Genomic DNA, 21,657 nt, shown 5'->3' with positions numbered 1-21,657 from the left:
TTTTATTAAATGATCATAAAAGTTCCAAATATTGACGGGCAATTAAATGTCGATTGGTCTTCAAGTGTATAAAGCCTGACCGTTCAAATAGACACAACTTGATTACTTAACACTTAAAAAAAATTAATGACTACTTCAGGCCAGATTAAGTAGCTTTATTTGATATACTTTAATAGACTCGTTAATTTGAGTTTAGGACTTCCGCAAGTATAACATATTTTACCTGAGTTAGTTATTTATATACTCCTAGCTATTTACGAGCTGTCCTTCGAGGAATGCTATGGAGTTATTATAAAGATGTTACATATTTACGTTTTCTATGTTGACGTTTTGCACGTAGTCTTTCGTCGTCCACCATCCCAGCATGCACCGCGAGATCTGCAGTATATTATTGACAAAGAAAAAAAAGCTGAGAGAAACAACAACAGGGTGGAAGCAGGGCGCACGACTCCTGGCGACAGCAACAACGTTACTCAAAGCCGAGTCTCGACAACAAGGTAAAGTCTCACTCCATGTTTTGTCTTGACACAAAAGACGTCTGTTTTTTATTTTCGGTAATGGCTGTATGTGTAGACAACGTTAAGGGAAAACCAACTGGGTTTTTCCTAGCCGGCTAACGCTAGCCGACATTAACGGTAGGCAACATTAGCATTCCAATATAAGAAGATGTAATTACACCCTCAGAGCAATCAAATGTACTAAAATAGTAGGGTTCAGTCAGAGATCAACATTATGCATGATATAATATCTTATAAAATACATTTTGGCTATATTTTGATTAACATTTTAACGTAGACCTAGTAAGACCTATTCTTTTGTCTGTTTACGTTGCTCTGTGATTACGCTGCATTTTAAGAGTAGTTTACAGCGTGTGACTTACACACTATCTAGACACGAATTTATAGTTGGTTAGATTACGTGATCCTGAGTTCACGCCAGTAAGTCCTAAGCTAAGCGACTTCAATACTTACTAAGAAAGTTACTTTGTGGTGAATTGTACATGTACGTGGAGCACAAAAAGCTTGCGCCACTACGGGTCTTGTTCCTCGAGCTTTGCGTAACCATGTAAACACTGAGACACGTGACCAGCCACATGGAGTTAAGTGAATGTTGTTGGACTTGTTAAATATGTATATATTAAACTTTAAATCACGCGACTATTATCTATTTTGTAAATCTTGAATCTCAGTTGGGTAAACAAAAATATGCCAAAACAATATATCTAAAATCTATACCCCGTTAACTTACAGAAATATACTGTATGTTAGCATTAACAATAAAGCCTACATTTAAGATGAATAGTCCATTTTAGAGTTACTTAGAGTTACATTATTGATTATTTAGCCTGCCTAAATAGCATGTAGGAGTTAGATAAATAGTCATGAGAATTAGAATGTAGATTGGCATAGATGCTGCGCAAATAAGTAAGGAAATGATTGATTACTAAATGCCAAATATACAGGCTACCGAAAATGTTTTTTAAAACTGTCAGCATTAAATAGTTTATTATCACTTGCTAATATAGACTTTTGATTTTTTTCATAACCTAAGTGTTGATCTTGGTATTTGACTAAAGAAAAATCAGGACAACTGGGCTGTAGTTGAAACCTAGGAAGTGAATTATAGAAGTTGTACTGAATTTGCCCCGCAGAAAATATTAAGATGCAAAGCAACTCGAATCGGTAGTTGTTGGTTAAACAAATATAAAAAACCTCTTAAAAAGGGAAATAAGTGACTTGACAGCATCTCTTCACCATATTTACTTTGTTAATAATTATATGTATCCATTCACAGTATCATATCATGGCCCTAAGGAGCTGAGACTGGGAAGTGTCATTTCTTCCTTCAGGGAATTTAAACAGCTTGATAGTTTATAAAGAAGGGTGGGGGGCCCAGGCAGACTCAGCACGGGGAAGAGGAAGAGCTCAGCTGGAGCCAATGCAGCAGCAGCATCGACAGCCTGAGCTGGTGGAAGGAAGCCTTCCCGTGTTTGTGTTCCCCAATGAACTCATCTTCTACGCAGATGAGCAGACTTCTCACAAGCAGGTGCTCACCCTCTACAATCCCTATGAGTTCGCACTTAAGTTCAAAGGTCAGTAGCAGGAAAACACTTTTTATTTCCTCTTTCCACGTGCACAGTCAATTTTGTTATATCAAATAATAATACCCTGATTATTTGGATAATTTGTGTATTATTTTTATCTTTGTTATCAGTGCTCTGCACAGCGCCAAACAAGTACACTGTGGTGGATGCGACTGGAGCTGTCAAGCCACAGTGTTGCGTTGACATGTGAGTCTACTTTATGTGTAGGATTAATTTTTTCATTCAGTGGTACACCACCAGAGGAACTATATGTTCTATACGGGAGGTTGTTCTTTCCCATCTATGTATTCATTGTTTATTGCTTTCTTAGTTTCCTATTACTTGCAGATTTGTTGGGTAGTTTAGACTTCAAGTTTAGCTGTTTATATAGCCGACTACTCAAGTAAAGAATTTGCAACTCTCTATGTTTCCACAGAGTGATCCGGCATAGAGATGTGCGGGCTTGCCACTATGGGGTATACGATAAGTTCCGACTGCAAGTGTCGGAGCAGAGTCAGCGGAAAGCTCTAGGTCGCAAAGAGGTGACGGCCACTCTCCGGCCCTCAGCCTCACAGGAGCTGCCTAGTCCCAAGACACAAGATGAAGAGCGTAGGATCAAGGAACAGTTTGCAGACAGCGAGTTTTTTGAACAGACTGCATTTCAGACAGGTAGGAAAAAAAGACAGTTGTGTGGTGTTACCACAAGATGGAGCCAGATGCTTATGAAAAACTTTATAGTACCTCCTTAGTATATACAGGGTGTTACAGTGGTTTTTGTGTCCTATGAAAGTGAAAGTACCTATCTAACCTTATTAAAAAACGCTACTTTTCCAATCAATAAAGTAGGAAATAATATAATAAGGCGCTGGTACTAATTATCTCCTGATTTGATATTTTTAGCAATTTGTTTGGTCTGTGTCCCTTTAAGGTCAGCAATTTCTTGTTTGGGCTTCTATGAAACTTATTTATGCATACAAAGCAGTACTAAAACAGTTGTTGAAATAATAACTGTCACTCTGTAAATGACAATGCGTCACAGCATACAAGATAAAAAGTGTCATTTTATTTGTATGCTGCATCTACAGCACTAGTAGATGAACACAGAAGTGATGTCATGCTTACCATTCACTCATATAGCCCTAGCCAGTTCTCTCTCCAACTTATTAATAGTGAGTCTGACACTAGTGATAGTATAGTGAGTCTGACAAATCTTTGCCAAAAAGAAAAGTGTTATGGTATATAAACCTGATGGTTTTTGATACTTGCTGGCAACATAATGTACCAAAATCACAACCAGCAAGGACATTGATCATTCGAAAAAGTATTATCTGTGCATCCAAAACGTAATATACAAATTGCATATTACTAACTTATTATGACACACAACCTTTAGAACGCATTGTTGGTCTTGGAATTGTAACGGGATTTCTTTACACCCTGACAGAAAGCCGTCCTGTTGCTGGAGGACCCAGTCTGCTGACGGTGCTGCTTGGGCTAGTGTGTATGGCTGCCCTGATGCTCCCTACGTTGGGGGAGCAAGAATCTACTGTGCCTGTCTACCTCCACTTAAGTGTTAACAAGAAACTTGTAGCTGCTTATGTTCTCGGTAAGTATAAAAGAAAAAAAAATATCACGCTAATGTTTATTTACAAAATGACGTTGGGAGTTTGTGCTGGAGATTATTGTACAATGTGCTATGGCTCATTTTATTTATTTTTTTAATTCTTCTTATTTTTTAGGTCTTCTTACAATGGTCATCCTACGCACGTGAAGTACTGTGAGCTAAGAGGAGAGAAAATGACCTAACAAACTGAAATGAACATTCTCACACCAGTGCGACTTCTACACATCAATGAGTAGAGCTGACAGCAGGATGATGGGGTACCAATTCACTTCACCTCCTGTCCTTTTTACAAACAAAAAAACATTTTTTTAAAATCACACACTTGTGTTAAGATATACATTAACACAAAACTGAACTGACAAACAGCAGAGACCTCTGGTGTGGTGGTCAAAGGAATGTGAGAGGAGAGAACAGGGCCTGTGAAGAAACATGAGGCCATTCACAGTATTGTTTGGCCTCATATTTCCTGTGTCTGTATTTCTATTGCCATTATGTAACAGATTATGGATAACTTGAGTGTGAAGGAATCTACATACAAACATGATAAATGTACAACCCTAATTCAAAAAAAGTTTGGGCGATGTGTAAAATGTTAATAAAACAGAATGCACTGCAAATGCAAATCTTATCAACCCATATTGTATTGACAATAGAACATAAACAACATATCAGATGTTGATACTGAGACATTTGATAGTTTCATGGAAAATATTAGCTTATTTTAAATTTGATGGCAGCAACACATCTCAAAAAAGTTGAAACAGGCAAATGTGTACTATTATGTAGCTTCCCCTCTTCTTTTAACTTCTTCTAAACTGTAAGCGTCTGGGAAGTGAGAAGACAAGTTGAAGTTTTAGCAGAGGAATGTTGTTTAATTCTTGTCTGAGGCAGGATTCTTGCTGCTCAACAGTCTTGGGCCTTTGTTGCCTGATTTTTTTCCAAATGATAGATTTAATGATCTATTGGCGAAATGTCTGGGCTGCAGGCAGGCCAGTTCAGCATCCGGACTCTTCTCCTGCGAAGCCATGCTGTTGTGATGGATGCAGTATGTAGTTTAGCATTGTCTTGCTGAAATATGCAAGGCCTTCACCCAGAGACAGGCCCGGAGAACACTGTGGCGTTTCCTGGATGGTTTTCACATGTGGCTTCTTCTTTCTCTGATACAACTCCACCTTACATTTGTGGATTGCACGGTGAACTGTGTTCACAGAAAGTGATTTCTGGAAGGGTTCCTCAGCCCATGCAGTGATGTCAGGTTAAGAATGATGCTGGTTTTTAATGTAGTGCCGCCTGAGGGCAAGAAGATCACGTACATCCAGTTTTGACCTTTAGCCGTGTCCCTTGTGCACAGAGATTCCTCCTAATTCTCTGAATATTTTGATGATATTATATACTGTAGATGGTGGGATCTTCAAAGGAACATTTTTCTGAAATTGTTCGACAGTTTTTAGCAATAGTTTGTTACAGATGGGTGAACCTCTGCCCATCTTTCCATTTGAGAGGCTCTACCTCTCTGAAATGCTCCTTTTATACCCGGTCATGTTACTGACCTGTTGCCAATTAACTTAATTAGTTATCAAATGGTCCTTCATTGTTTTTGTTTTTTTTATTTGCAGCTATTAATGTTCCAGCCTTTTGATGTGTTGGTGCCATCAAATTCAAAATGAGCTAATATTTACCATGAAATGGTAAAATGTCTGCTTCAACATCTGACATGTTTATGTTCTATTGTAAATAAAATATGGGTTGATAAGATTTGCAAATCACTACATTGTTTTTATTTACATTCTACCCATTGTCCTTTTTATTTTTTTAATTGGGGTTGTACGTAATGACATTAAAATTTGTTAAGGTATTAACCATCACTATATCTACATTATAAAGCTTTTTTAGTGTAGGCTGAGGGCTAAATGCATTTATTTGCATGTGTTGATACCTTATTTGAATGTTTTTTATTTTTCCATCAGTGAAATACATGTCACCAAAGTTAAGAGCTTTTAAAGACAATGGTTTCTTTGCCATACAATGCCCAATGAAATGTTTAATAAAGTATGAATATATCAGTCTGTTATAATGCTCATAGCTCACATCAGGTTATTTTCTACTCATTAGCTAGGCCACGACAGTAAGGCCTCGGTTAGCTTTGTAGCGATAGTTGGATTTTTATTTTTACTGTAACTGTCTCCCTTGAGGAAGGACATTATCAGCCTTTACAACTGAAAACACAATTTGCAAAATATAAGGTTTGGGTATAGGTAACCAAGTCTTACTATGGTTTGCATCCAGTGCTAAAATGTAAAATACATTTTAAATAAGTACCATCTTATAAAGAGGAGTTTGTGAGGAATGTTCTAGAGGGGAAAAGAGTATAAGACAGGTTGATGAAGCTGGAAATTGAAGGGGTGATGTTCAGTGTTGTTAGTGGTTATGCCCCACAGGTAGGATGTGAGTTAGAAGAGAAGGAGAAATTCTGGAGTGAGTTAGATGAAGTGATGCAGAGCCTCCCCAGAGGTGAGAGAGTGGTGATTGGTGCAGATTTCAATGGACATGTAGGTGAAGGGAACAGAGGTAATAAGAATGTGATGGGCAGGTTTGGTCTTCAGGACAGGAACGCAGAAGGACAGATGGTGGTAGACTTTGCAAAGAGGATGGAAATGGCTGTAGTGAACACTTTCTTCCAGAAGAGGCAGGAACATAGGGTGAACGTATAAGAGCAGAGGTAAAAGCTCTTAGGTGGACGACATCTTATGCTGAGGTTGTGAACTGAAAGAGATCAGCGACTGCATAGTGGTGGGAGAGAGTGTAGCCAGACAACACAGGATGGTGGTGTGTAAAATGACTCTGGTGGTGAGGAAGATGAAGAGGATGAAGTGGTGGAAGTTGAAAAAGGAAGAATGTTGTGTAGTTTTGAGGGAGGAACTGAGGGAGACAGAGGCAGAGCTGTGGTAACTACAGAGGAATAAAGCTGATGAGCCAAACAGTGAAGTTGTGGGAAAGAGTAGTGGAAGCTCGGCTGAGGGCAGAGGTGAACATTTGTGAGCAGCAATATGGTTTCATGCCTAGAAAGAGAACAACAGATGCAGTATTTGCTTTGAGGATGCTGATGGAGACGTACAGAGAGGGTCATAGGGAGTTGCTTTGTGTCTTTGTAGATTTAGAGAAAGCGTTTGACAGAGAGGAGCTGTGGTATTGTATGAAGTCTGGAGTGGCAGAGAAGTATGTTAGAGTGCTGCAGGACATGTATGAGAGCTGTAAGACCGTGGTGAGGTGTGCTGTAGGTGTGACAGGAGTTCAAGGTGGAGGTGGGTCTGCATCAAGGATCGGCTCTGAGCCCCTTCTTGTTTGCTCTTGTGATGGACAAGCTGACAGATGAAGTTAGACAGTAATCTCCATGGACTATGATGTTTGTCATTGTGATCTGTAGCAAAAGCAGGAAGCAGGTGGAGGAAAATCTAGAGAGGTGGAGGTCTGCTCTGGAAAACACAGGAATGAAGCTTAGCTGCAATAAGACAGAATACATGTGTGTGTGAATGAGAGGAACCCAGGGGGACGGTGAGGTTACAAGGAGCAGAGGTGAAGACGGTGCAGGACTTTAAGTACTTAGTGTCAAAGGTTCAAAGCAACGGGGAGTGTGGAAATGAAATGAAGAGGCGAGTGCAGGCAGGTTGGAATAGGTGGAGAAAAGTGTCAGGTGTGTTGTGTGATAAAAGAGTATCAGCAAGAATGAAAGAAAGGTTTTCAAGATGGTGGTGAGACCAGAGACGTTGTTCAGCTTAGAGACAGTGGCATTGAAGAAAAGACAGGAGGCAGAGCTGGAGGTAGCAGAGGTTAAGATGTTGAGGTTCTCTTTGGGAGTGACGAGGATGGACAGGATCAGGAATGAGGACATCAGTTCATGTTAGATGTTTGGAGATAGTCCGAGAGGCCAGATTGAGGAGTGTTGGACATGTTAGAAGAAGAGACTGAGGTTGGAGCTGCCAGGCAGGAGGTCTAGAGGAAAACCAAATAGATTTATGGATGTAGTGAGAGAGGACATGAAGTTAGTTGGTGTGAGAGAAGAGGATGCAGAGGACAGGGTTAGATGGAGGCACACGATTCACTGATTAACCCTGAAAGGGAACAGCTGAAAGGAAAAGACGACCATCTTATAAATAACAGATACACAACCATAATCAAGAAATAATTTATTTAGTCCTGCTGTCTGCTACAATGGCAAACCCAAAACACAAGCACAGGCAAGGTGGTAACCTGCTTGGTAGATTACAGCATTTACATTAGACAGTACAATATAGCATAAGATTATTTGCTAAATTCATGCCCTGTACACTTCATGAAACGAGAAAATAAATCTTAAAAAAATATCCTGTTGACAGCAAGGAAAGCTCACTGCTTTTGTTTATGTAAAGAAAAACGATGACATTCAATAAACAAACTGCAACCACACTTTTAAATTAAAGGGCACACAACCATAAAATTGATTTAAAAATCACTTCCTATTTTATATACAAGGCTTCAGAGATACGAAAGAGGTTAAACCTAGAAATCAGAGCATACTAGGACCATAATGGTTGAAAATTTGGTGCAAATAGATATTAGTCCTAGTACAAGCTGTACACACTGCTTTACTGTATGTCTTGGGATGTTTGTAGAGAAAGCCGGCTTTGAGATATTCTTTGCCTAAAACTTACAGAGACTTAGACATTACAAGACTGAGTAAAAGCGCTTTTAATAAATGTAATCACAGCAGAAACGACAGCCTACTTACTCACAATGCATTTTGTCTTGGCTGCATGTTCCAGCCGTCAGTTGATTTGGTGTAAACAAGACAAATGGTTCACTTTCACTGGGGATATAAAACTATCACCAACCAAGTTTCATACACATTTTGTTTTTTATAAATAGGAACAGTTTACCCAAAGGGAGAAAAAAAAGAAAATGACACAAATACAGAGGAGCCTTTAGTGTTGAAAGACCACAAGGGAGGAAATAACCAAAACCGGGAGGGGGGCACCACATCACACCCTTTTATCATAAAAATATTCAGTGTCTGCTGAAAACAGACCTCTTATAGTCTTAATATTTGTGTGTTCATTTAACAAAAACTCTTTGAAGACCTTTGCCCACATTTACCATATGGCCAAACGTAAAACTATGTAGGACTATGTGCGACATTTGAAAAATATGTACATAATTACAAACAAAGCAGGTAAACAATAAGTTAAATCTTTCTTACAAAATCTGCAGACTATACATACAAAGGCCAATGGACAGATGCTTTCCAGCACTTAAACAAGGACATCTAGACATCTAGGTCTTTATCTGTCCAGTGCTCATCAAGTCTCTCCAGTGAGGGGGAACTGGTAGGACAGATTTGTGGGAGCGCCACTTATGGACACAGTATCTCTACGAAGCAAAGCACCATCCAAAATCTTGTACTAGCAGCTGGCGCTCACACCATCTTCAGTCATTTCCAGTGTCACTGATTAGACACAAAATCTCATCCACAGCTTTAGTTTCCTCAGATCAAGCATATGTAGACCCTCCAGCATGTAGCCATGAAAACAGTCTTTCAAAAGCAGACAGAGAAAATTCCACTTAACACCTAGGCAATGGGGAGAATGAGGGTTGAAAAACTAGTCACCAAGAGACAGGGGCATTACTTAAACCCCCCCCCCCCCCCCCCCAGGTCTCTTTGTCTCTTGCTCATTTTGGGGACAAATCCTGTAGCGAAGTGAAGGGTGAGTTGCTGGATGAGGAGGGCGACACCCCTTCCATTTTGCCCGGCGAGTCAGCGGAAGAGCCAACGCTGCTGAGGCTGCCATCTAGTAAATCTGGAGAGTGACTGAAAGAAGGAGGTCGAGTTCAGTATCACTGCAGGATGTCAAATAGTTACATGTAGAATAATTCCCTCTGGAGGAAAGTACTGCTAAAAACCTGCTTCTTCTACAGGCAACTCAGCTTTGATTTGGAAAATGTTAAGCTGGGGGGAAAAAAATAAACTCTTACTTGTGGATGTCATTTTGCAAGCAAAATTATCCACTTTGTTACCTAAATGGGTAAGACACTGTTGGTGTAGTCTCAGAATCAAAACAAAGAGTCATGCTCATTTTTCCCAATCTGGCAATGTGGCAGAGTGCCCACCCAAGCATTCACTGATATATTACTAGCTCCACAGTCTTACCAGGAACTGAGATCTGAAAGGTTAGAGACATCCGGAGACAGCATAGTGGTGGTGCCCTGGAAGAGCCTCTTAGGCTGACTTTCTGTTTCCATCTCACCTGCAGAATTAAGGCAGACTGACATTTAAGAACAGTCTGTGGCCAGTCTCAAGGGGCAACTGAGTAAAAGACAATGTTTTACTGCAAACAAACTGAATCTAACAATTAGAATAATTAAGTAAAAACTGTTTTAAAGGTGTGGAGAAGGTCTCAAAAAAGATTATAAAGTTAAAGGAGGCTCAAATATATACAGTTTAGACTTGAAATTTGAATTTGCTTTAATACTGTATTGGCCCCACCGTCACTAAGGGCCACTTTGGTGCCTGCCCCGAGCCAGATAAAATGGGAGGGTTGCAGCAGGAAGGGCATCCAGCAATAATACTCATGCCAAATATACACGAGGGATACGTTCCATTGTGGCAACCCCTGAAGTGTCAAGCCGAAGCCCTTTGACCTCTTTACTGTATTAGGCTTTAATATAAATACACAATTTATATTATACAGTCAATACCTCGTTGCCTTTAGCAACCTCAGGACTGATCATGATGCCTTCAATTTACACATGAATTTTGTCTATACCTTAAATGAAAGTTTTAATTTGATCATAAAATAATCCTAAAAGCATTTGGTAAAACTTTCAGGATTTTAAAGCATGTTAAGTAGCTCACCTTTACGTTTTATTGGCCCAAGTATGCTGGCTCTGATGCAGTTGATTGGGCTTTGACTCCGTCGGCTGGAAAGCAGAGAAAACCCATTTTTGAACTAGTATACCACAAACTACAGCTACATAAAATCCAGCCTCTCCTAGATTGTTCATTCAGAAAACAGTTTACTCAGATGTATGTAAAATTATTAAGCACAAAATACATACAAATAGTCTTATTTATTGGATTCCCAGTCTTGCAAAAGAAATGTTGGACCCATACGGGGCTACTGTAGTCTTACAGCAAAAAGCTGGTAAAAAGCTGACTTATAATGGTATTAATAACTTATTACTCCAAGAGATTATGCAGACCTGAAACGTCGCGTCGGGCTGGGTATCGGACTGGGTGTTAGGCCATTGCTGCTAACGAGGATTTGCAGTGAAGGAGAAAAGCACTGCTGCTTGAAAGAAGGCACACCAGCATTAAGACAAACAAAATGTGCATAAATGCACATTATTTAATTCTTACCAGATTAAAGCAATATCAAATTCAGGTCAAAAATAGAGATGCAAAAACCAGTTAAAATGTTATTTGTCATCTGAACTACTGTGCCATGTAGAACGCTTTTCCCCTAAATATTCTGGCACTAAGATATTCTGGCATTTAAAATAATCTGTAAGAGAGAAGTGAAATGGTAATTATGAAAATGCAAAAAACAAACCATTTTCTGCCGTTTATTTACACTACCATTTATTTGGAGATTATTGGGGAAATCTGCTTAATGCAAAGAATGAAAACACTGACTTTTACCTTTGTCTGGTTATTCAGAGAATCAGGTTATGTGCAGTTAAATATTAATGCCAGTTTTGTACCTTTTTTCCTATGCCTCTGGTTGGGGACGGGGCAGGCGACACAGGCACAAAGTCGATGCGCTTTGGAGACGAAGATGCCGACTTTTCCAAATCATTGTCACTCTACGAGCACAACATTACCATAGAACCTTTAATTTCCTAAACTGTGTGTCTACAATACCATGAAAATAAAATCAAAAATGCAAGAGTGTCGGAGTATTATACTACCAACTCAGTCTGACCTCGAGAGACTGGTGGCCCTGATAACTCCTGAAACGTTTAAGTGTTAATCTAGCATGTTTGTGCTTGTCCACTCTACAGAAAGAGAGAGACCAGCAATGCCCGAGGGCCAAAACATGCAGTGAGAAGTATAACAAAGTTGCCTTTCAGGATCCAGAGCTACAGAACATATCAACACAACACTGATGGTGGTTACACAGATGGTTATGAAGAGTCCATTTTACCAGACTGAGGCTTTCCTCCCAGGACTGGCTCATTTGCATGGCAGCTTGCACTTCTCTGTGTACACAATAACAGGAAACAAGAAATTAAGTTGTTGCCTAAAACAAAGCATCTACTTAAGCAGATCACTTGAGTCACTAACTGCCTTCTTAGATGACTTACCGCTCATGAGCAGTTTCTCTGTTCATCACATCTATACCTTCTTCCTGTAGGAGTGGAAACATGTGTTGTTATTTTAAGATCATTAAGTGGCTTTTCTAAATTATATGTGTTGTTACTATCAACACATTTTTTATTTCATGCCTGTGATTTTTAATTCACTTATGAAAAATAAATTCAGTCAGTAGGTGAGACCATATTAACCAGTCCCTCTGTTGGAGTCTGATACTACCAATTGATCAATTCTGTATGATCTGTGGCCCTGTGAACCCCAGGAAGTGTTAGTCTAGCATGTTTTTAGACACCATCACTCCCTATGGCTTGAGAGGGAAACAGTGGTCTGACATGCTCATTCTAAAGATAACACCCCCCCCCAATAAAACATTTTTTAAAAAGTGTCCTTTCTTACTTGTTTAATCTGATGAAGTCTAGTGCTGGGGACACGGATAGGTGATGAAGGGACCTGCAAAGGAGATGTGAGCAGAAGAGAAAACGGTCAACACTGGATGATTCAGACACTCATTATTTGAGGAGATGTGGGTTTAATACAGCATTGTACCATGTTGGGCCTGTTGACAACTGTAGTGCTATTTCTCCGGCTCCGCAGAACCTCTCTCTGGAACACTTGGGAGTTATCGCTGCAATGACAAATACACAGACCAACAGTAAGTTGTGTTTTCTACTCCTGACAATGATGCACAGACTTCACTGTGAATGAGAAAAAAAAAACATGATCACATAAAGAAAGATTATTGTTACTGTCATATTGTGGCACCTTAGTCCATTTATCATGGGCGCACTGTTGGATCTCCTCAAATGGCCATCGGTCTGAACTAACGAAGATGGGATTTCCAGATCCAGCTCCATCTTTTCTTGTGGCAACACTCCGGAGTCGTTCATTTTAAGAGCTAACCTCGCCTTTTACCAGTTCATGAACTTAAAATGGCTAACCAGCTCAGTGATGTTACATGGTTGCTGTTTAAACTGCGCTAACTTTACATGTTTTAAAGCATCATCATCATCATCTTCATCATCATCAATCGAGAGCCACACTAGCTAACGCAGTGTAGAGAACCCACAACAATCTACAAGGCCCTAGTCTGTAGATCGCCTTCAAAGCAAGTTAACGCTAGTTAATTCGTCGTACCAACGTTATATCTCCAAATATTCGCATCACTATATCCCGCTCAGCCACAAATGGCCTGTGCTAACGTTGCAGCCACTCACCAACTTTCCTGATGGATGGTTAGCAAGCCATAAGCTACATACCGCACAATGCCCGGTAACTCTTAGCCACCGTCCCGTTAGTCTGCTGGTGCAAGGCAACAGTGGTTGAAAAGCTACTCCACCAGCTGTCGTAAGCGTCTTGAATTAGGAAACTTACTAGTCGGCTACCTGAAGTACACAATGAACGTTCGCCTCAAATTTACTGTAGGCAACGTCAATCCACTGATATTGCTGTTATGTTGTTCACATACCAAGCGTCTGCTCTCCAACCGTTAGCTAACATAGCATAGCTAGAGAATTTTAGCAACAGCCGGGCTACCTAGCCCGATAAGCTAACGAGCTAAGTTAGCTTCAACGCCAGCAGCCACAATGCAGTGTCCAGAGAAACAGGCCGAGTCACCATTACAACAAATGCTCCTCTCCATTAGGCACAGCGGCTCGAACAAACAAACGAAACTGCGTCTGTTGTAAGTATTATAGGCTTGAAGGTAGACGCTTGCGTTTCGGTTCTGCAGGGCGTCGCTAAACATGAACAGGATCCCAGATGATCACACAGAAGCTAGCTGCTAACTCAAAACCTCACGCCCCTTTTAACGTCGGCCTCCCTGTCCAATGAAACGACTCCGTTTGACGGCGTGCTCAGCCGCAATTTGGCGACCTGCAACTTCTGCTTTCCGGAGAGTCTGATTACAGTCATTTTACCTGCAGTGTCAACAATTACATTTCAGTTGCATCCAACAAATTTTACACGAAGAAATCGCCTGGTTCCTCTTATACAAAGCTGGAGGCCTGATTTTTTTTAATAGCCTTCAAACAACCCACTTTTCCTGTTTTTACATTGGCAGCAAAGAACATGTTGATTATCCTGCTATATTTAGCAGTCTTCACTCTTTATTTCCAGTAAATCTACACTACAATACCCAGTGTCTGAACTTACGAAACAGGTATATAATTCAGCAAACTGAATTAATGCATACATAATAAGAACGCATGTGTTTACTATATCTATATTCATTTATATACATTTTCAAATTCCCCTCTTGCCCTCCGCTTCTGGACAGTCCTATTTCTTCCTTCAAGCTCAAGTCCTCTACCTGAGGGTCCTGCAGGGTATCTTAGCTGTCCCTAGGACTGCAGTCTTCTCAGATATTTGTGGAATCTGCTGGAGCCACTCTCCCCTGCCCAACTTTTTCTTGATTTGAGTATTTTTTTTTTTAAAAGATCATAGAATAACTGCAATTAACATTTGTTCAGAATGTTTCAGCTGATTTTTCAATTCAATTGTCAAGTAATTTAATTTAATTGTCTCTGACTGGTAGTCCTTAAAATGACTGACTCAATTATTCAGACTAGAATCACCGGAGTGATGCATCTGTTTATACATGTACTTTTCTATGATATGTGTTTGACAATGTCTGACAAAGATGTGTGTCGGATCAAAACAGAAAACTGTTGTCTGTTCTAAGCCACTGCATTTCTTGCATTTATTTTTACTTTTGATTGGCCAGAAATTATTTCAGTATTATCATTGAAAATGCTACAATTATGTAGTATTATACTGCATACAAAGCTTTGAGGTAAAATCCATTAGTCCCAGGAGGGTTGTGATCACTTAATGGATAAAATAACTAAATTCATTTGACACAGGTTTACAGTGATGGCAAAGCTTGAATGAGAACATTTTATATATATTAGTCTAATTCTATGGCACACATTTATGGAAAGCATGATTGAATATTGTTCAACTTCTGTGTAAATATAAATTGACCATTTACACATCCTGTTAACTAAATTTTCCTTTGTTAAACAAACTAGATTCATAGATGCTTTGTTCAGACAAAGATTTCATTACCACTCAATAAAAATAGGATAATTCATCTTCAGCATACTGATGTGTTTATTTAGGGATATTAGCCAATATCTGTGGTACAACACAGGAACATAGAGATGTTGTGTCCCAAAATATACATATGGACCTCAGAATATTGTAACATTTTCTTTGTAAGAGCCCATTTTGATTATCAAGGTAAAAGTAGCATTTCAATAAAAGCAATACAGTACATTATAAATTAGGGTTTCAAATATTGGAAATCTTAACATAGCACAAGAAATATGATTGTGTTCTCCATGTTAGCAGCAATGCTTGGAATAACTTTTGCCTTAGCTTTAAAAAAAAAGGGGGGGGGCAAAAAAGAACACTCAGTGTGGGCATACTAATTTCAAACAAAGCAAGGCTCCATGCTTGTAAGCCAGATGTTGTTACTAACTAAGGCAGTTTCATCTAAAGATGAATCTAGTATATGTGTGTGTGTGTGCGTGCAATTATAACTGTAAGGGACCCTGAGCTGACTGAGTATTTTTCTTTGACACAAATATGAAGAAATAGAATACAAAATTAACCGAATAAAGAAAAAAACAGAACCATACATCACAATGTGTTATGAAGGAGTCGTCATGCCTTGTACTTCTCCTTCCCTGTTTCACTAATGACACAGATGTGCTGAAACAAAAAAACATCAGTGAGTATTGCAGCATATTATTGATTTTCCTTATTTGTCTTGGCCTTGTCAGATACACTGGTACAAACTGTTTCTACACACATTTAAGCACATAAGAGTAACATAATGAGTAACATAAGAGTTACTCATTATTACATCACCTGTTTCATTTTGTTTACCTGTTATGTGGTTCTAATGTTTTGGCCATTCTTATCATAAATTCAAGGGCCAAAACATTAATCATCTCCTAATAAAATGCACACCAGTACAACCTCAACCATCCAATGTGACATAAATAGCAGATGTTAGAATTTTCACCTTCCTTACAGTTTCAACTCAAACCAAGACATTATAGCCTTGTAAAAGTAGAATTTATGGCAGAGCTGCTGTATTGGATTGCATTAGTCTGTAATGTTTTTATATATATACACACACACACACACACACACACACACACACACACATATATACAAACACACTTATTGTTGGCCCATTTGTGATTTACTGATACGCTAATGTTGTATGTGCAAACATACTTTTCCAATAAAGCTGAATCTGCTCTAGTTTATGTTGTCTTTACATATACTTACATTTAGATCTCTAAAGTACTCATTGTAGTCCAGTGCATATCCCACCACAAATTTGTCAGGGACCTCGAATCCTACAACTAAAGGAAAACTGGTTAATCAACAACTTTCTTTTGTGTATGGTTATCACAATACATGTTTGTATATTCTACTATGTATGCAATGTAATAATGTGTTAAAACATGTACTGTTTGAGACTCACAGTCCGGTCGGTAGCCCACACTTCTTGGTGTTCTCTTTACCAATAAACTGAGGACAGGAAACAAGTTAATGTTAAAAAAAATAAATAAATAAATAAAAAAGTCCAACACCCTGTTATGAAACATGCAAAGAAACATGACCACATTATTCTTTTTGTTGCACATAATACCACAGTTTGTTTCTGAAAGGCTATTGAGGTTTAATTACCTTGCAACTTTAACCATTTTGGGATTGTACTGTTTGAGGAGTTCCAATAGCGTCTTCATTGTCTTCCCTGTGTCTATAATATCCTAGAAAAACAAATATGCCGTGCTAATATCAGTGGTCTTGGATTTGAAGGCTTCCCACTTAAATATGTAAAGAAAAACAATTAGTACATACCTCCACAATCAAGACATTCTGTGTAGTAAAAAAACAAAAAAAAAAAAATTAGCAATAAACAATGGACTAGACATATTTAGTTTTGACGTGCAACTGAACTTGACAGACATGAAAGCTGCTATCTGCATATTCATGGTCTCTTCATTACAGAGTTGCACAGGAAACTAGCACTGAATCTGTGAAAAGACCTTAGTAAGAAACACAGAATAGAATTCTGCCCATTAACTAATAGTGTTATTAGCTGAAACAGAAACAAATTCCTACTCCTTTCTACTCTTACAGTTTGTCATTTGCCAACACCTGAAACTGTGCAAAACGTTGCCTAAATTTCATAAATAATTGAATTATTATCAAAAAGCAATGGGTTTGCTTAAGCAAACCACATGATCTGACGATTCTTATCTAAACCAGTTACCAAAATTATTATTCAGGGAATGCTTAAGAGTTTAAAATGTCTGTGAGTACAAAACAGTGGCAACAAGAAAAGAAGAGCATGGAAAAGAAGCAGAAAACTCTTATTTCACTTAATTTTAAGAAATATGATAGTATAGAATAGTATGATTATATCGATTATCAACAAGGATTGTTTTTGTCCCGATTATGCTGCCTTTCCTATTCCTTACCTTGCCTGTCAATGTAGAAAGGTCATCACCACCGATTACTTTGATTTCACCTGTCGACTGGTCATTCTGTGAAGACAAGAATGAAATGGAAATTATTTAATATGGTACTTGTATATGAACTAAATGTAGAAATCCATCCATTATCTAAGCCACTTAATGTGTTCAGGGCTGCAGGGGGAGGTTGTAGCCTCCCAGCTGTTATTGGGCAAGAGGTGGGGTAAACTTCTAACAGGTCAACAGTCAGGGACAACACAGAGACACACACACAGACAGACAGACAACCATTCACACATACAAAGAATTTAGAGTCACGGGTTAAACTAAGAGACAAAAAAAAAACAATGCAAGCACGGGAAGAACATGCAAATGTCACCCGCAACAAGTCCACAGCCGGCCAGGATTTGAACTGGGGAACTTTTATCACTTCCATCACTTTTAATGAGCATTTTCCATTTGCATAGATACAACCCATGTGCAAAATCTAAGTATCACTAAAACGATTTTAGGCTTGGCTAAGGTGGAAAATCTCATGTGTCAATAAAATGTGACAAAGTGCATTGGAAACAAGCTTAGCTAATAAAGACTGATGTACATGAAAGCATAGACTCATTTCTCACTCAAGTTTCTGCTCCACTGTAGAGAAGAAAAACACAAATCATGTCTGTGGGTACGAATGGGGGGGGAACTGTATCCTTCAACTGTTGTGTAAAATGCAGCCCTTAATCTAGTTAGTAGTAGAAATACACAATCAATTTAAATTTTCTTTGCCCATTATCTGCACATTCAGTTTATTTGGATGGAGCCCTGGCTATTTAAACCTAGACATTTTAGTCCTATTGAAACATTTTAGAGGAGCTTGCTTCTCCTGCTCTAATGACATAGTTTTGGAAGATTTAAAATTCCAAAAAACTTTTTTTATAATAGGCCTTTATGTTGTATGCCTTCTTTAGCTTGTGTGAGATGGTTTTCCTTAGCTTTTGTCTCTTTAAGGCCCTTCTTACCTCAAGTCCCATCTATTCTGATTATCCAGCTAGGAGAAGCCTGCTGATGGGCAGAGCAGAGTGGTGAGACATGGATGTAACGCTTGATTTATGTTCCTACGTCAAATCTATGCAGAGGCTATGGAAGTGGCCTATACCATAGTGTACATTTATACTTATGTGATGGCTTGTCTGTGTCACACTTGGCGGTGTGGTTTATGTGACATGGTGCTGAGCTTCTACGCAAGTGCGGCAAGTTTTTCAGTGTTTTAAAAACAATGGAGACTGAAATTGGGTGGATCATGTTGGTCTAGTAGATGTTAAACAGCAGATAACTGCAAGTCAGGAAAGAGAGCAAACATTAAAAGACATGGTCCATACAAACACTGAACTGACTGAGGCAGAAGGACAGAGATGACCAATCACAGTTGTAGCGGTCTAAATAGCTGCAACAGGTCGTTACATTTCTAAGGAGGTACACGTCAGACTATGACCTAGTGGTCTGCATAGGTCGCTGCTGTGGCTAAACCTACAGCATAGATTCAAAGCGCAAGTATGAATCCAATTTAACATAAGAGCAGTTAGGTGCAACTGTATACGCTGTGGGCTTGCAGACAAGAAATGGATTTAGCTAAAATGGGTAAAAATAGTTCTCCATGGTGCTACAGGTGGTCAAAAACTCCTCTCGCTTCTTTTAACTTTTAACAAATAATTAAAAAAAATATAACTGCTATGATGACAAGAAAATATATATATTGATACAGCACATTTTGGAAAAAAAAGCTGACAGATTACACAGTAGCTCTTGAGACGAATAAAGTCCACTGTCATTGGTATGGAGCGGTCACTGTTCCTGTTCAGGGCCTTGATGTAGTCCAGCAGATCTGCAAAGAACTTGTAGCCCCCTTTGAGCACACAGAGAGCCACGATGTGGTGCCCCCCCATTTCTTTCATGATCTCTCTGGCCAGTCTCTCTGTCCTGGTGTCACGTGGGATAGAGAGAGAAAAAGAGAAAAAAAGCTACTGTCAGCAGCAGTTTTCATTTCCTCTGTTTGTGTCAGCAAGCAGAGCTCTAAACCACTCCTAAGAATAATAACCTCAGAGATCTGAACAGAAATTGCTAAAGAAGCCCAAAGGTTAGCAGCATTTATCATTAAAATCAGCAAATGGAAACAGAAGAACATTCCAACAGAGTTTTTCCTAAGACACAGTCATTAACCAGTTATTCAGAAAATCCCCTTTTTAGTGGACTCACAATTCATCACATTTACTCACCCACCTGTCTAAGATAAGTCCATGTGGGATGTAGACTTTCTCCAGGTCAGAAGCATAGTGCTTTGGTATGCAAAACAGGTCCAGGTCATACCCCTGCTCCTCATCACTGATCTGAAATAAAACATGTCACAAGTAGGTTAAAAAGCTCAGGGTTATTACCCAACGAGGAACATGGGACATTTATCTGATACAGGGCACTGCGGGCAGAAGGGTTAGAGAGCAGTAATAGTCTCTCTATATACACTGTAGTTCACTGCCTCAGTATTTGTGCTGTCGCAAAACACAAACCCGAAGGCAAAGCCTGATTCTCTCCAGCTTACAAAGCACCCAGGACCTCCACCTGGTAAACACAGACACACCTGTCTGTAATGTCTATATGTATTGACAATTTCCCTCGTAGCCATTATTAAAATATCTTTCGAACTACTCAATGTCTGTGCAAACAGTAAAATTACTGGTAAAAGAAATGACTTCTCAGGAATAACCAGGAATTTCTTACCTACACTGAAAAATGCTTGTCAGTATTTATATTTTGTAAAATCTAATTTCTGGGTCTAGATGAAATACTATAGCACATGAATCCAGACAACATAACCAGTATCATGTGACAGCTGGGGTGCTGGTGCAGAGTGTGAGGTGCTGTGGGAATAATGCCAATGAACATAAAGAGAATCAGTATTTACACCAGCGCAACTGCCAAGCCATCACAATCTTTAGTAAAGACTGTATTGCAAAGTCTACACATATGCTTCAACTAGAAAAATAATGCATATCACTTTATGCCTGAAGAAATATAAAAATCATTCCGTTTGCGCTACACTCTTTGACTGATACTGAGCAGATGTCCTTATGGTCACGTGATATGAATGAGTATTTTACACTGTTACTCGGCTGCCTGTTATTCAAAAGTGGTAAAGTAAAACAGTAAAACAACCCAGTAAACTGGACTGAGGTCAAAAGAACAGAAACCTTGATGTTTGTGCAGGCAAAGTTCATGTTTAGCAATACTCCACTGTAGAGCTCATTTCTTCTGAAATGTGCATTTAACTTCATTTTCTGTCTCAGCAAATGGGTGTATCAGTCTACTGAAAGAAAAATGTTGACTATAAAACATTGACTTTAATTATCTGAATCTAATTTCTTGTATGACACCAAGAAAGAGCATGCTGATCTGTGATACAACTTCCTCAGACTGTTAACTTTACGAAATCTTAATGTCAGGCCTGTTATTTTACTTTCTTTCTAGAAATAACTACTGTGCCCGACCAAACAACTCTTTTCCAGACAAGTACTAGCAGGTTCATGTATTTGTTTGCTCCTAATACAGCTTAAAGACATTTTTAAAAATTATAAAAATTTACATACAGTCTTTTGGCAGAGGTTTCCATCTAAAGCCACTAACAAGTGATGTACAAAAGATGCGAAAAGCTACGTCAGGGAGACAAATTTTAAAGCAAACTGTCATGAAAAGAAATGTTTCAATTTGATAAGAGCTATTGTGTCAGATAGAGGAGAATGTCTCTTCCTCTTTTCCTAAAGCGCATATGAAGTCGTGGACAGGTTCTTCTGGCAACTAACTAATGGCTAAAATTCTGATTAAAAGAAATGTTTTGATTTTAGGGATTTTACAAACAAAATCAGAAAAACAAGACTGGGTTTTTGAAGTTGTTCTTCCCTTGAATCTGTACCCAATTAAATTTTAAGGAGGCCTGAACGTTTTAGATTCGGTCTATTTTGGCTGATCAGAAATTAGTGGTGCTGCATTTCGGGTCATCTGGAGATGGATTTCTGCTATGACTAGTGCCTGCAGGAGAAGCTGGGTCTGATCTTTCTGATGTTGTTAG

At 39.0% G+C, this 21,657-nt stretch overlaps 3 protein-coding genes and 2 non-coding genes across 9 annotated transcripts in view; 1 reads left to right on the top strand and 4 right to left on the bottom strand.

Moving 5' to 3' along the window:
- Window positions 1-359: 359 nt before the first annotated feature.
- On the top strand, window positions 360-8,643 carry mospd1 (motile sperm domain containing 1). 2 transcript variants are annotated; one of them, XM_067518541.1, is made up of 6 exons: window positions 360-497; window positions 1,795-2,092; window positions 2,215-2,290; window positions 2,520-2,752; window positions 3,528-3,689; window positions 3,823-8,643. In XM_067518541.1, the coding sequence occupies exons 2-6, from the start codon at window positions 1,939-1,941 to the stop codon at window positions 3,852-3,854; spliced, it is 657 nt and encodes a 218-aa protein (XP_067374642.1). In that variant the 5' UTR covers window positions 360-497; window positions 1,795-1,938; the 3' UTR covers window positions 3,855-8,643. The 2 variants fall into 2 exon arrangements, with proteins under 2 accessions (XP_067374642.1, XP_067374641.1); XM_067518540.1 differs by having other exon boundaries at window positions 373-497; window positions 1,850-2,092.
- pabir2 (PABIR family member 2) lies at window positions 7,877-15,000 on the bottom strand. The gene is made up of 10 exons (XM_067518542.1): window positions 12,817-15,000; window positions 12,601-12,679; window positions 12,451-12,504; window positions 12,045-12,088; window positions 11,885-11,939; window positions 11,442-11,543; window positions 10,941-11,026; window positions 10,594-10,658; window positions 9,889-9,985; window positions 7,877-9,549 (listed from the first exon to the last, which is right to left on the bottom strand). Exons 1-10 carry the CDS (start codon window positions 12,939-12,941, stop codon window positions 9,411-9,413), a joined length of 846 nt encoding a protein of 281 aa, XP_067374643.1. The 5' UTR covers window positions 12,942-15,000; the 3' UTR covers window positions 7,877-9,410.
- On the bottom strand, window positions 11,627-11,782 carry LOC137134670 (small nucleolar RNA U109). Its single transcript, XR_010915458.1, has one exon. It is a non-coding gene; the product is annotated as a small nucleolar RNA U109 (small nucleolar RNA).
- Window positions 12,252-12,392, bottom strand: LOC137134671 (small nucleolar RNA U109). Its single transcript, XR_010915459.1, has one exon. It is a non-coding gene; the product is annotated as a small nucleolar RNA U109 (small nucleolar RNA).
- Window positions 12,451-21,657, bottom strand: part of hprt1 (hypoxanthine phosphoribosyltransferase 1) — a 10,048-nt gene continuing 841 nt past the window's right edge. The window contains exons 1-11 of one of the 4 annotated variants that reach the window (XR_010915372.1): window positions 20,783-21,159; window positions 19,818-19,924; window positions 19,334-19,517; window positions 17,559-17,624; window positions 16,936-16,953; window positions 16,762-16,844; window positions 16,556-16,602; window positions 16,357-16,433; window positions 15,696-15,768; window positions 12,601-12,679; window positions 12,451-12,504 (exon numbers count right to left, since the gene is read on the bottom strand). Coding sequence is in view for 2 of the 4 variants with exons in the window: in XM_067518544.1 (XP_067374645.1) it covers window positions 15,721-15,768; window positions 16,357-16,433; window positions 16,556-16,602; window positions 16,762-16,844; window positions 16,936-16,953; window positions 17,559-17,624; window positions 19,334-19,517; window positions 19,818-19,924; window positions 20,783-20,866 (714 nt within the window). In the remaining 2 variants the exon portion in view is untranslated. Of the gene's footprint in view, window positions 12,505-12,600; window positions 12,680-15,147; window positions 15,769-16,350; window positions 16,434-16,555; window positions 16,603-16,761; window positions 16,845-16,935; window positions 16,954-17,558; window positions 17,625-19,333; window positions 19,518-19,817; window positions 19,925-20,782; window positions 21,161-21,657 lie in introns of those variants that run through there. The other 3 variants (XM_067518544.1, XM_067518545.1, XR_010915373.1) reach the window with 3 other exon arrangements.

This window comes from Channa argus, chromosome 10, assembly GCF_033026475.1.
Source record: "Channa argus isolate prfri chromosome 10, Channa argus male v1.0, whole genome shotgun sequence".
Classification (NCBI taxonomy): Eukaryota; Metazoa; Chordata; class Actinopteri; order Anabantiformes; family Channidae; genus Channa; species Channa argus.
The sequence above is the reverse complement of the archived record's forward strand: the minus strand, read 5'-3'. Positions and strand labels throughout refer to the sequence as shown.

Coding starts and splice junctions, on each gene's coding strand:
- mospd1 (XM_067518541.1), top strand. CDS start 1,939: ATGCAGCAGCAGCATCGACAGCCTGAGCTGGTGGAAGGAAGCCTTCCC. Junction 2,093..2,214: donor GTTCGCACTTAAGTTCAAAG/GTCAGTAGCAGG, acceptor CTTTGTTATCAG/TGCTCTGCACAGCGCCAAAC. Junction 3,690..3,822: donor TGTAGCTGCTTATGTTCTCG/GTAAGTATAAAA, acceptor CTTATTTTTTAG/GTCTTCTTACAATGGTCATC.
- pabir2 (XM_067518542.1), bottom strand. CDS start 12,941: ATGAACGACTCCGGAGTGTTGCCACAAGAAAAGATGGAGCTGGATCTG. Junction 12,089..12,450: donor GACTTCATCAGATTAAACAA/GTAAGAAAGGAC, acceptor CCACTCCTACAG/GAAGAAGGTATAGATGTGAT. Junction 11,544..11,884: donor GGGAGGAAAGCCTCAGTCTG/GTAAAATGGACT, acceptor TTGTGCTCGTAG/AGTGACAATGATTTGGAAAA.